Source organism: Crocodylus siamensis, chromosome 2 (assembly GCF_052110815.1).
Source record: "Crocodylus siamensis isolate JL-2025a chromosome 2, ASM5211081v1, whole genome shotgun sequence".
NCBI lineage: Eukaryota > Metazoa > Chordata > Crocodylia > Crocodylidae > Crocodylus > Crocodylus siamensis.
The window spans coordinates 220192114-220206187 of record NC_143396.1 but is presented as its reverse complement, the minus strand read 5'-3'; the positions used below and the strand labels follow the sequence as shown (position 1 = coordinate 220206187).

Sequence of the window (14074 nt, the reverse complement as noted above, 5' to 3'; positions counted from 1 at the left end):
GTGTCCTTCAGAAGAAGCACTCTGAACTGGGCCTGGCCAAAGACAAGCCTATCTGGTCTTACCATAGATATCAGTTTACAGAGCCCACTGGAAGTACGGCTACCTCCAAAAATAAATGCAAGGGAGCTGGGATAGGGGTGCACTCCCGGCTAACTGCTATGCAGAAATGCAAGACAATGGAAAACAAGGAGTCCTAGGAGAAGAACAAAGGAAAGAATTTTCTCTCCTGCTCTTCCAATTCACATTAGTTTGTCACATATAAAGTAAAGATAAGAACTTCCTGCACAACACAGTTGGTTAATATTTCAGGACTTTTTGCAGAGTTATGAGGCAGGTGCTACATATACTGGGCAGCATGATAGAGGGAAAAGTTCCAAGCATAGGTAGGCACCCCAGAAAATATTGCAACTGCAAAAGGCAAGAGGAATCCTTTTTATCAAGAGGATAAATGTTTGCTACAACATAACCATCCAGCAGAAATGAAACAAGCATACAACTTTAAGAGATTTGATAATGCAAATGAAGATACTATGCACATTATTTCTCAATGATTAGAGTGGGAGCCCTGGCTCCCTTCATTACAGGAAAGATCAAGAAATAAGTGATAAATAATGTATAGGAGGAATGTGTCTCTTTAAGACATGTCAGCACAGAAGTCAGACTGAAAGAAGTAATGCAGCATTAACCTGTAATTACATGGAGGCTTTCAGAAAAGAGAATCTGCATTTCATGGAGATTCAAAAGCAGGGGAGAGATTTCTGGGATTTCTAATGAATAAATACCAGTAGCGGTTCAGCAGATCTATAAAATCAAAACTGGTCCCAAGAGAGACAGAGCTGCACTCTTAAAACTAAAAGACTTGTGGAGTAAATTGGCAGAAGGGTGCACAATCCCCATTCCCATAATAGTCAGCAGCACATTGGAGCACGAGCCTCAAGGAACTCCCAAGATTGAAAGCAGATGTCCATGCAACTGGGACAAATGAAACTGTGGAAGAAGGGGAGGGAAAAAATATCCTCAAAGACTACAGCTACCTTTCAAATGTATTCCTGAAAGATGAAGCTCAACCTTCTGCTGTGGGCAATAGTGCTGTTAGGCTGCTTACTCCACAGAAATAACTCCCAAACTACTCATGGCCTGCAGAGCACTTGCTGGTGGTATTTATAGCACTGGCTGGTCATATGGCTTCCAGTTACTACACTGTACTAAAACAACTAAAATACAGTATTGCAACATCCATGTAGACAGTTGCTGTAGCTGGCACAAAGTTTTTTAGGCTAATGTGAATGGGTAAGGGACTAATAAGAACAAAAGGGAATTACTCAGTGCTGAAGAAGAAGGGAAGTGCCCCATGGGTACCCTTCCAATAAAATATAGTGAATGTTGAAAAAAGGTTGGAAACTCCTGTTCTACAAGGAAATCCTATATTGCACATAACTCTGTCACACCAACTCAAGTCTCTTCCTACAAAGATGTACAGACTCAAGGGCAGAGGAAGTAATATTACCATATTTCTCATTATCTCTTACCATACATATTGGATATACTGCTGGTCTTATGACTGTGCTCAGTCTCTCCCTCTCTGGATGATAAAAGAGAAGCCTAATAGCTGAGAAAAGTGAGCACCTATATCTGAGTTTGACTGTCTTGCTTTAAGTGGTTCCAACAAGTTCCAAAGGGAGCTCTTGCCAAACCTTTCACATAGAGAAAGCTACATTGGGAGAATACTGGGGAGAGGAGGGCAAATTCTCTTTATGCCGCAGGACACTTAGCTCCTAAAAAGCAAGCAGACTTGCTTGGCAGAGCTCATCACATATATATAAACTCTTGAGCTGTCCAACTGTGCTATAAAAATGAGAGTGGCTCCCAGATGAGCCCAGGGATCAGAAGGAGTAACTTTCCTATATCATATCTTTCTGGTAGGTTATTCCTCACTTTAAAGGAATAAACTCCTATATTTCATAATTTTAGATCCAGAGTGTCATAGCTCTCAGAACTACTTATCCTATTAATGCTTTGGTACAGGGACACTAGCTACGGTCTGCTGCATTCTGGCTTAGGCATGAGACGCTGACAATGACAAGTCCTACTTAAAATTACCAGAGAGAAAGCAGCAGCAATGCCCAATAATTACTTCATCTTCTGCAGAACATGAACAATAAACCCCTCTGGATTTCATCTCTCATTTTTAAGAGGGTTGTGGAAACATGACCTCAGGGAAATGTGATCTCAGTCTGTTTCAACCTAAGAGCTGCAATAACTTCTATTCTATGTTATGCTCACTACTTATAAGGAAAACAGTTGCAGATTTGTTTGACAACACCAAGAACATCCTACACAAAGTGGGAATGGAGCAGGAAGGGAAAAGGAGAAGTTGGGCAACAGGACTCAGGATGAAAAAAAATATTACAATCTAAGAGTAGTTTCAAGAGTAGGTGCAGAGGGACTCTTACACCATCTCATTTTTATTATCAGAAGATTAAAAAGGCCCAAAGGTACACATTTGAAAGTGGGGGATAACCAGATCTGTTCTGGAGAGGTGCCTGGACAATAGTGCCATCTGCACATGTCAGAGCTTCCTCATATTCACCACTAAACATAGCCTGGTTCCTGGGTAGGGATCAGAGGTACTCTCTCTTCTTTTGAGTACTTGCTTATTGAGGGGGCCTGTTGAAAGCTGATGAGGATGTTTAGAAGGCTCGGCATGACATCTGTGAATCAGACATAGTACAGCCTTTCCCAGATGTTTCAGTAGCACAGGCTGCACCTTCATTTTTTCTCATTATGCTCCTGTAATATCCTGGCCTGGGCCTTCATCATTGCAGCATGTTCAGGACACACAGCTATATCATCAGGTTGTAAGTAACATGCCTTCTTGGGCTACCCATAAAGTGGGATGATGTTTCTAAGGTTAAATAACAAACAAACAAATATCAACATCCTTTGTTTAACTGACATTCAAAGACAAGGTTAGGTCTGCAGATAAGAGGCAGACAATTAAAATATGTCCCTTCCCACTGCCAGACACATTCTAATTTGGGTTGAGTAGTTTTGTTTTGTTTTTGACAATACCGCATAACTAACTGTCTTCTAGCAGAAAGGCCAGTGCCTCAGATTTGTACTGCTTGCTGTCCGTATGCAAATAAGAGACTTTCAGCTGGCCATTAAACACCCACCATCACCCAACAGAGGAACTACATGAGCTATTGCCAGCAAAAAAAAAAAGCTCTCCAGAGCAGCTTCTCCTTCATGACCACCATCATGTACTAATCTAACTCATCTAGATTATGACTTTAATTCCAAAACATAGGGGATGCATAGGGATGGCATGGGAGGGCGCATATCCCTCTGAGAGTGCCCCTTACTGGCCAGGGAGTGGAGAGGGCTGGCCGGTGGCCCCCCGCCCCCCCGAGAAGTGCCAGTTTTGCCGGCAACACTTCTGGGGTCAGCGATTGGCTGCAGGGGGACTCCCAGAGTCAGAAGACACCAGTCACCCATGCCCCAAAATATCACAAAACACATAGAAGGCACAATTTTGTATTCTGTTTTAGAATCAGTACAGACTGAGCACCATTAAAGTTTGTTCTCTACAATGCTGAAGCTCCTAATGCTTCCTGCAAACTGTTTCATTATTTTGCCTGATTTTTAAGCCCCAAACATGTTCCCCATATGGCAGAGGAACAAGGGCCAGACATAATCGTTTCTCAGAAGATGAAGGATGAGGTTCAAGACACAAACAAAAGCTCCTGGCTTTCCTTTGTTTCTGAGGGTTCATTGGCTCTGGTACTAGCCCCCTGTCATGGATCCCACCATAACTCCTTGGACATTTTCCAAAGGCCTGAGTCCTTCTCTCTAGGCAACTCATTTTCTCTTCTATAATATCAAAAAACCTTGATAAAACCTTTCCATGAATATCTTCAGCATTTGCTATTTTGATTCCACATTTATACCTCCAACAACATCTTTTTGTCACTTTAATCTTGCATTTAGGTCTACCGCAGGTAGTTTTACTGAATTTTTAGGGGATGATCTTTAATGGATTTCTTGTTTGTATTCATTTTATGTGTAGTGTGGCTGGATGAGGCACTTTAAGTACACAGTAATCACAGATTATCAATTTATTAGAAGTAACTGTATGTATAATTTGTGGCATTCAGTACTACCAAGTATCAATTATGCAGGAAGTCTACTAGGTTCCAAAGAAAACTGGACCTTTATAAGGATAATAAGATCATCTGTAGTTATGCAAAGGTATCACCCTTACTATAAGGGATATAAATCCTCATGCTTAAGAGGATAATTTGATTAGGAGATGATAAGGATTAGGAAGAAACTTCCTCATGGGCTGGTCATTCTATATAATCCACTTTGTGTTCCTTCTATCTTTTACCTGATGCATCCAGTCTTGTCAGAGACAGGATGGTGGATCAGATGGAGGCCTTAACTGAATTAATTGGACAATGGTGTGTTTACAGAAACCCAGGTTCCTTCTGAAGAGAGAAATTCAGCAACAGTAGGTGAAGGCAAATATTGCCAGGCATCAGTATAATATTGGAACTACTAGTACAAGTCTGAGTGACCAGCTCCACAAGGCTTTAATGGAATCAGAACAGATACTGTCCAAATCAATTAGCTTTTAAAATCAGGTTTCTAAACTGACACTAAATTTGACCTATAGAGGGAGGTTTTTCTGTAGCTGCTATATAACCAATCAAAATTCAGCTAGCACCAAACTTCTACCAGTCAACATCAGAAGGCATGACAATAAGCCACACACATTTACAACATTGGGGAACAGTTTTGAAAAGACAGTTTATACAACAACCTTACTATAGAATAAATGTTACACTTGAAAACTGAATGCTCACGAAATGCAGAGTTTTGGCCTGGCTCCAGCTCTTTCTCTTCCCAGGCTGGGTTCCTGGGACCTCCTCAGAACAATGTTGATCTCCATTTGCACTATGCTGAGCCATATATGATGACTCTGGGGTCTGGAAACAGCATTCAGTGCAAACAAAGGAACTTTATAAGAAGATACAAAACAAAAAGAACAGCTGGGCCAACATTAAACACCAACATGGATAATTCAGAGTATGAGAATAAAACGAAAGCACATTAGCAAAGACACTAATGGGAACCTGAGAGATGAGGTGTCACAAGGAACCAGAGTTGTCCCATCAAGTCTACTTACAAGGGCTACTTTACAAAGGCAATGGATAGATTTACATTTATAGCATTCTGAACACATCTGCACCCCCTAGATGACTACAAAAATGTTCCTGGATGAAATGGAAACTTCTCTGTAGCGCTATATTTTGTGGCACCACATCATGTGTATCCAGTGCACTGTAGTGTTACAGGGGGATCTCTTGCTCCCCCAGCATCTCACACCGCTCTACTCCCCCCTCCCCTAGCCTGAAGGTGGAAAAGAGGGGTAAGCAGTCCTGCAGAGCTGAAGAGCATGCCACTGAATGCCTTCACAGCAACTTTATAGTGCACCAGCCACCAGGTGCTGTACATTGGTTCATGCCTCACAATGCTACATCTCTGTAGCACTTCAAAGTGATGCTGCACTACAAATGCAGGTCCATCCACAGCCAGACAGGCCAGAAGGCCATATAACATCTTGCCTGTTTGGCACCACTGGAAGGAGCCTAGCTGCTCATTAACAGCCACTCTAAAAATTATCAAAATACAGTCTTCCTTCTCCCAAGCCAGTTTACTTTCAGAACATCAGCTGAGTGCTGCTCCTGCTTTTACTGTGCAAAAGGAAAGAGCTTAACTGATTCTGTCCCATGAAAATTGTGGACAGGCTGTATGCATGCCTAGAAATTTTCATGAGATCCCCGTGGCTATTTGGGAATAAGAAGTTACAATAGGCAGTTCAGTCAGCTGTCACTCAGCTTAGCAAACCAGGTGCTTGTCCAGTCTCCAAATGAACTTAAGTGAAAAAACACATTCCTTTGGGATGGAGCCTACTCCATTGTGTCAAGCTCCTCCTCCAACACTATAATCCAGGGAATGGAGCATGAAGCTGTCTGCTTTGACGTGACCCAGGAAAAAGTTAACATGAAAAAGCAAGCAAGCAGAGACTGTCAGATAGGCTTTAAAAAAGGTGACAAAACATATGCTTGGTTCAATTGCTTGATGCACATTCTCAGTATCAAGAAAGAAATTCAACTTGAACACCTGGAAGGTTTTTAAATGTTATGCATCAGTGAGCTGAAGTCTCAAACTGTGCAGTGGCTGGGTTAAGTCAGTATCACCACGTATTTTCCCTCGTATCTTTTCAGCCATTAGCACTATTTGTATCAGTAGCGGAGGTAAGGGGAAAAGGGAGGATCACATATTGTTTAAAAGAGAAATTTACACAGATTCTAGAGAAAAAGGAGATGTCAGAGCAGATGATATGTAAGGATATAGTAACAGGCATGCAGATAGATGCCGGCACCTCCTCAGGGCCAAATTCACTTTTAAAACAAAGCTAGCACACAACTGAGGGTGGAGCCAGTAGGCACTGACCCACTTTTAAATCAAGTTTGAATTTGACCATTAAAGAATAAAATAAGCAGGATTTAGTCCTATAGATATTTTTTGATTGTGCTGTTGTCCCTATTGTTTACCCCATGCAAGTTCTTGTAACAAGGACCTGAACTGCATAAATGTCTTCATCTCTGAAATGTGCTTAGGCAGCCCTTGGCTCACCTACTGAAATCCAAAATAATCAGCATGTTTCCAGTTTCATTCCCCCTTGTACTCTGTTTGTTCCAAGAGCCTCCTCTGGGCTGGCCCTATTGGCAGCATTCTGATGTACTTACTATTCAGTGAAGAATCTGGCAATGCCATACTGACTAATATCTTCTCTGTTCTCTAGTAGCTGGCTCACTGCATCCTCCATGTACGTGAGGACATGTCTCTGAGCTGCAAACAAAAGAGAATAAGACAGAAATTAGAATACAAGGGGCCTTGCAAAGCCCAGAGCCAGACCAAGCTATTCATGTATATCTTTGCACTAGCCAGTCAACATTTGCTTCCCATAGAGAAGAAAAGCAGAGGTTTTCATTTTGCCAAATATGGGTGGTGAAATGTCTGACCTAAATCCTGCTTCCTTCCCTTGGCCGAACAGAGTTAATCACTTATGGATTGGTGACTCTTCTTTTTCCTCTCTAGATTTTGAGAAGGACGCAAAGGAAGGCTGCAGAACTGTCTGCCTTAAAACTATGTATAGTGAAATAGTCAATAGGGCTGTTTAGGACTGAGCCATGTATTTCTTGTCTCTATTCTGTGCTGTAACAGCCTTCCCTGCAGATCCTCAGTGCCATATTGATAGGTTCTTGGTTAGTAGAGATACTACAGGGCTTTGCAAAGTTTCCTCCTCCTCCACCTACCCAAGGTATGTGTACACTGCTTTAAATGATAATGGATATAGATTTTTTTCCCCCTCAAAGATACAAATCAAAGCATTTTATCTCCCTGAAAGCACCAACAAGATGTTCTCACATTGGTTGGTTGCAAATTGGCTAAGACATCTCTACTACTGGGCAAGTTAAACCCAAATGCTCAGCAAAGCAGGACACAAAGAGGCCCTAGGAATTTGGTCAGTCATTACCTCACCAAAAATGCTATCCATCTGTAATACAAGTTTGAGCAGGAACAGCAATACGGCAACAATATGTTAACCATCTCACTCTTTCCACAGAGGGCACAGGCAGCACAACTGAAGCAAATACCAGAGGGGAAATGACAGATCTGCCTGTGAGCTCCTAGGATGGCTAAGAACTGACTCAGAGCAGCAAAGATCAGCCTTGGCTGATGATCTCACTAGCAACCAACAGAGAGTTTCCAAATCCAAGAGTTCAATGATGAGAAAACAAGCCACAACGGACCCAGAAGAATCCTTCCCAACCCTGCACAAGCCTTGTTCCCAACACACACGCAAAACACAACTGTTACAGCACCATTGCAAGTAACATCGTGTCCTGAAAAAGAACAGGAAAATACCTTCAGGGCAGGGAAGGCAAAGCTCCTTGCCAGCTTGCTTCAGTCTCAACAGCATCATACCCTGGCCTCACCAGCAAGCTAACCAGGCTCAGATCCACCTCGGTGTTCAACAGTGTTATGTGCAATTAACAGCTGGACAAGCCTCAAATCTACTCCACCCATAGTTGGTACACGGCATGGAAACCCCTTTCATCTTGGTGTGGGGCAACTGGACTTCAGGAGAGGCCTGGAGAAAATTATCCCCACTGGGTACAGTGGTTGAAAGTTCACACAAGCAGTGATAGCCATCAGCAGATTTTTCTGCCCAGAGAGAAACGATGGCAAAACAAGTTAAGCACACCCTGGAAAATACCTTGCAGCAGAAAGCAAAATGGTGAGCCAAAGGTTCAAAGATATTATCTGGCAATAAAAGATACAGGGTGTAGCTTTATTTAATTATTTTAACGCAAAGGAATATGTTTAATTGATGTGAGTGATTAAAGGAAAAAAACAGTTCTGCACACCTGTGTCCCCTGAGGGAGGAATGAGTCGTACAGCCCAGTCATACTCTTAAGACAACAGCAACTGAGTAAGAGACTTTTTTATCCCATGCTCCCTTTCTTTTCATTATGCATCCCATGCAGGACCAGAAGCCAACCTCCTATGCAACAACCAAGCCAAAGCACACACTAGCAAAAAATCCTCTTCTCTTCCTATATCACAAAAAACTTTGCCCAACTGTAATCAACAGCCTTGCTGGGAATAAGATGTTTCTCCATTACAACATGGCCCAGATCTCCAAACAACAAACATTTTATTACACTTGACCTCTTCCCAAAACCTCATGAGACAGGTAAGTATAGTTAGGCTCACTGTATTCCATGGGACCCACTTCTATAATAGCAACACTCCCAAAAGCTGCGGCAGCAACCCCTAAGTTCTGAATCAAAGTTATTTCAAGCTATTCTACAAACAAGTGCACAGCTACATGCAGATCACATTTGAAAAGTCGCTTATATAATATCATCTTTTTGAAGAAGACATTTTTACTACAGTTTCCTAATGGTGTGGCATGCAAGATGCTGTCCAAACATTCCACCACAGAACATTCCCCCACGTATACCAAAAAAGTGGGTAGGAGGACTAAGGTTTTGGAACTTCTTACCTGATTGAGAAATTCATCTCTGTGGGTCCTCAGTCATTGTATTACCCTCTGGGTAGCCCAACTCAGCAGCCTATGCTCCTAGTTCCCACCACTTTATGGCTGAAAACCAGACTTCAGCTCAAGCTCCTCAGTTTCATTGAACAAGAGAAACTGCAGGCACCATAGTCTAATTCACTCCCTCTTGTGGGGGGAAGCTGAAGAGCAAGATGCAATTTGCAGGTAGGTCTGCAGCATGGACACAAAACAAAATGCCAGATGCCCGGAAGTAGCAAAAACGTGAATTCCCAGGTAAAAATGTTGAACTACCCAGTTTGGGTAATGAGGAGTTCCTATAAACATAAGATTGCAGAGTTCATAGGAATATGTGCAAGGGAGCCAGTGAGCTCACATCTCCTGGGGCTTTTTCAGCTTCTTTGAAACCTCAAGTAGGCAGCTCTGCATTGGTATACTCTCTGCTCATGTTTGACTTTCTCTTTGAGGTTCTCTCTACAGGCTGGTTAGTGGGTTTGGAGTTATTACCATCTCAAATGGTCCCTAAACACAATTCATAAAGAGGGTGAGGGTGATGGGACTCAGTCCTGGGATCTCTTCCCCAACCCTGACACTGAGGTCCTGGCTTCATGCTGTGTCCTCAGTGAAGTCTCCTTTCTTTCTTTCACTAGTTCCCTTCTCCTGGTCTTGGTGATTCTGCTCCCTGCCTTGCAGCCCATGGGTTTTTTGCTGGACCCAGTGAGAGTACCCTGACATGGTTCTTCCCCTGCGGCTAGTTTAACACCTCTCTCCCTCTCTGTGTCACTCTGTTCTCCTTTTCCCAGGAGCCTTTTAGCTTCCTGTGGGCCAGTTAATTATCCTCTGCAGCAGTCCACTTCTCCTAGTCCGCCTACAATCAGTGCCTACTGCCTTCAGCTGGACTGTAGTCCCTGCCAACCTGAAGTCTCCTGCATCTGGGAGTGTGCAGGTTGCTGCAAGCTTCTGCCAACCAACCTGCTAGAGCTGGACATATTTTACTTATTTTACCTTAAGAACAATGTTGAAGCACAGAACAGATTACATAACAATTGTTGTGGCAGGGACTTTGCATTATCCTCCTTCTAGAGAGATTGGGGTCGGGGGACAGGACACCACAGCACACAGAAGCAAAGAGGAAAAATAATTTAACCAATCAGGCAACAAGTTGACAACAGATTCCTTGTTTCAATGCTCAGTCAAGACAAGACTAAGCTAACTTGCTACCAAGACACTGCCCTCCTTTTCTTCCTGCTAGAATTCTAACACCAAGCAGCTTTTCTACAAAAGATTTCATAGATTTCATAGACATCAGGGCTGGAAGGGACCTCGGGAGATCATCGAGTCCAGCCCAAAGGGCAGGAAGTCAGCTGGGGTCATAGGATCCCAGCAAGATAAGCATCCAATTTACTCTTGAAGGTGTTCAATGTAGGTGCTTGAACCACCTCTGCTGGCAGACTGTTCCAGACCTTGGGGGCTCGGACAGTAAAGAAATTCTTCCTTATGTCCAGCCTGAAACGGTCTTGCAGGAGTTTGTGACCGTTCAACCTAGTCATCCCTTGGGGCGCTCTGGTGAACAAAGATATACTAGCTGGTTACAGCTCTCTGTTACAAGGACTCACACAAGCCGTTTGGGGGGAAAAAAACTCTTGGGAGCCCCCTACAACTGCAATTCTGTGAAGAACTGTCCCTATTTTTCCCTTCATCGCTCTCAGCAACCTTCCTTCCAGCCAAGCACAGTCAGATGGGGCTCCCAGATGACAGTGCTGGGCAATGTGAGCCATTCCCTAAATTCCTCCCTGAAACCAAACTATGTTACATCATATGTCTGATCCTGGACAACCAGGAAGAGAGTTTTCTGGTTATACCAGTCATTGTGTGTATAGAGGGCTCTCATCCTTCCTCTTTCAAGATTTTCCATCATACGTGCTCTGGATTCTCATTGTGTTTGTTATTTAGAACCTACATTTCTTTACTCGGGACAGTGTCTGGAATGGCTGCAAACCCACTCTTTTTGGGAATCTACCTTCTTGTGTGTTCTGCTAACTGAACTTAAGAGCCCTCTTAACAAAGAAAAAGTAAATTAAGGCCTAATATTAAACTAGAAATGCACCACTTTGGCAAGGATCAACAAAGAGCATCCGGGAGAGGGAAGTTATGGCAGGATATCATTCCCAGACATATTCCAAAGTACCTGTACTCAAGTCAGAGCTGTGCAACTCAGATTCCCCAGATTTGATGGTTAGTATAACGAGAACCTGTTCAATCCCTTCCTAAGATCCTAGTCAGCCAAAAGTAGCTTCCAGTGTCCATGACTTGTGCCAGCTGTTGCTGTGCACTGTTAGGTTGCTATGCTGCTGAGAAGCTTTGGTAGAAAAAGAAAATATGATGGATAAGGCAATTTAATACTAGGGTCTTCTGGATCCAAGTGTGAAACAGCCAAAGTCTAGATGTAAGGCTGACAGCTTTTCCCAAAGACTCTTACTGAAACCATTAACAACTGTGTATTAATGTGAAAGTGTCACACAGTCTGCACATGTGTAATACTGCTCTCCCAGACTCAAGAACTAGAGCACTTTACACCTTTCTGCTTCCTTTGAAGAGAAATGTTTTTATATACCAAATGTGAACTGGCACCAGTGGTATCAGATATTTAATCCTTATGTATGTTGCAGGGCCCAACAGCAAACCTTAGCATTTAATATCCTTTGGCTAGCAACAAAGTGGGTGCACCTACAAATGTGCTTTGCTGCAAGGATTGACTAAATAGCTCAACAGTAAAACATCACCATCTACATTTATGCCAGTATTAGGGAAGAGAAAATTAATTAACTCTGCCCTAGGATAGTATTCTTGGGGACAGTACTATCCTATGGCAGAGTAATTACATGCACTGAAAAACATATGTAGATGGTGACAGGAGCTGGCTGGGGCATGAGGGTGCTAAGTGCAGGGGCCGTTTGCAGCCTAGTCCCGCACTTTAGCACCTTTGTGCCTCAGCCAGCCCCTCTGTCATCAGTCAGAGCCCAGGGCTAAACCCCCAGGCTCCCTGACAACCCAGGGCTGCTCCACTCCAGCTCAAACTGCTGCAGTCCTGGGCACACATGCAGACGCTGCACTCAGAATCAGTTGACTCTGGTGCAAACTGTGCTGGAGTGTATCATGCTGCCATAATGGCAGATGTAGATGCACCCAGTGACAGTTAACAAAGGCTGCTGAACTCGAGCATATCAAAACCAAATTACAGACACAGTTCAGCTAGGCATTCAGATACAAGGCAAAACTTAATCTGAAACATTATAAAAGGTGTTAGTTCTGATCTCCACTATGCTGTAGATTTTAACCTATAATGATTTGTTCTCCATTATACATTGTGCAACAAACTGAGCTAGATCTATTTAGCCATAACTGCACCTGGTCACCTTGGTCTGCTTGGACAAAATATACAAATCTCTCTCAAAAACACTCAGAGGTCTAATTTTGATGGGTTTTTGGTAGAAGCCAATGATAGCAAGTTTTGTGGAGAGTGTTACCAATATTTCAAAATGAATTTTCATATTTGAAATAAAAGGATAAGAAATACCAAAAAACATATTTGTGAAACAGCACAACTGAGAGCTTAAATGAATGTCAGAAATTCAAAAGAATCCCCATCACTTTCATGAGGCCACACTGCACACACAATGTATTCTGTATAAAAGATGCTCAGGGTATAGTGGAATCAAGGTCATTTAAGTATTATTTTAAACATTGAGTTAAAGTATCTATCCCAGACTACATGGTCAATGTAACCCTTAAGTGCATTTAAAAAAAATTCTGGAAATTCACATGCTAAGCATGCAATCTTAATACTATGTTAACTTCCTGCAGTGGGTTTAAATGGAAATTAAAGAAGGAAAATTGAAATCAGGATACCAATGCATTTCCTATCAGGGAATGTTGCATGTCAGAACTGAGATGTGCTAGTGAACCACCTAAAATATCAATGGATGCTGAATGTCAGGATTGCAGTGCCTTTGAAAAGCTGTGGAAGGAAGGGAAAGAGCGTGGTGGGAATAAATAGGTAAAGGATAGCTCAAAATACAGAAGTCCATTTACTTACCAATGTAGGGTGCCAAGAACTCCCTGGTCTGCTTCTCCTTTTATCAGTCAAATCCTTATCTTCAAACCCTGGACTAACTAAACTTGGAACTACCCACAGCCAACATTATGACCTCCCACATAAAACTCATCTTTGCTCATTTTTACCTCATTAGCAGACGAGTTGAAAATACAGGTTTCCCTCATCAACCACTGGGGTTAAGTTCCTGAAAGTTCCCATGGTTGGCAAGACAAATGGCTTATGGGGAAAATGGCAGATGGCGGGCTGATGCATGGCCATGGAAAATGGTGGTTACTCAAGACTATATACCGTGGTAGCCCAAATGGTATATAGAAAATTAAATGTGGAGATTCGAAACTGTGGTTGGCGATGGAAACCTGTACAAAAATGTAAAGCAATGAATCAGATAATTGGAAACAGGAACTCAGTGAATGTATCAGGAGCTGGATAATAGAATTAACCGCACCTTATTTTGGTGGTACTTAGTTTAAGTGGAAAAGGATGAATAGTCAAAAAAGAGACTGATAGGGTTTATTTAGATAGGAAGGAATACTTTGATAAACCACAATTTTGGACAAACTTTAAGTATAAAACAACAGCTCTATTACACTGTTAGATAGTAGAACCACTGAGCAATGAAAGCATGCAAACTAAGGAAAAAAGATCATGCGTTCATATAAACACCACTTCTCAACATAGAACAAAACCCTGGAAATACAGAATGCTTGGACAGAACTATTTCTGCAGTGGTAGTTTTAAAACTCTTTCAAGAATTCGTTTTAGATCATGCAGAAAGCAGGGTAGAGATGCACTTTACAAAC

At 42.4% G+C, this 14074-nt stretch overlaps 1 protein-coding gene across 3 annotated transcripts in view; it reads right to left on the bottom strand.

Annotated features, from left to right (window-relative positions):
- CSTPP1 (centriolar satellite-associated tubulin polyglutamylase complex regulator 1) overlaps positions 1-14074 on the bottom strand; it is a 131524-nt gene that overhangs the window by 100866 nt on the left and 16584 nt on the right. For all 3 annotated transcript variants that reach the window (XM_090033093.1, XM_090033094.1, XM_090033095.1), the window contains exon 2: positions 6819-6921. In XM_090033093.1, the coding sequence (XP_089889219.1) occupies positions 6819-6921 (103 nt within the window). The remainder of the gene's footprint in view (positions 1-6818; positions 6922-14074) is intronic.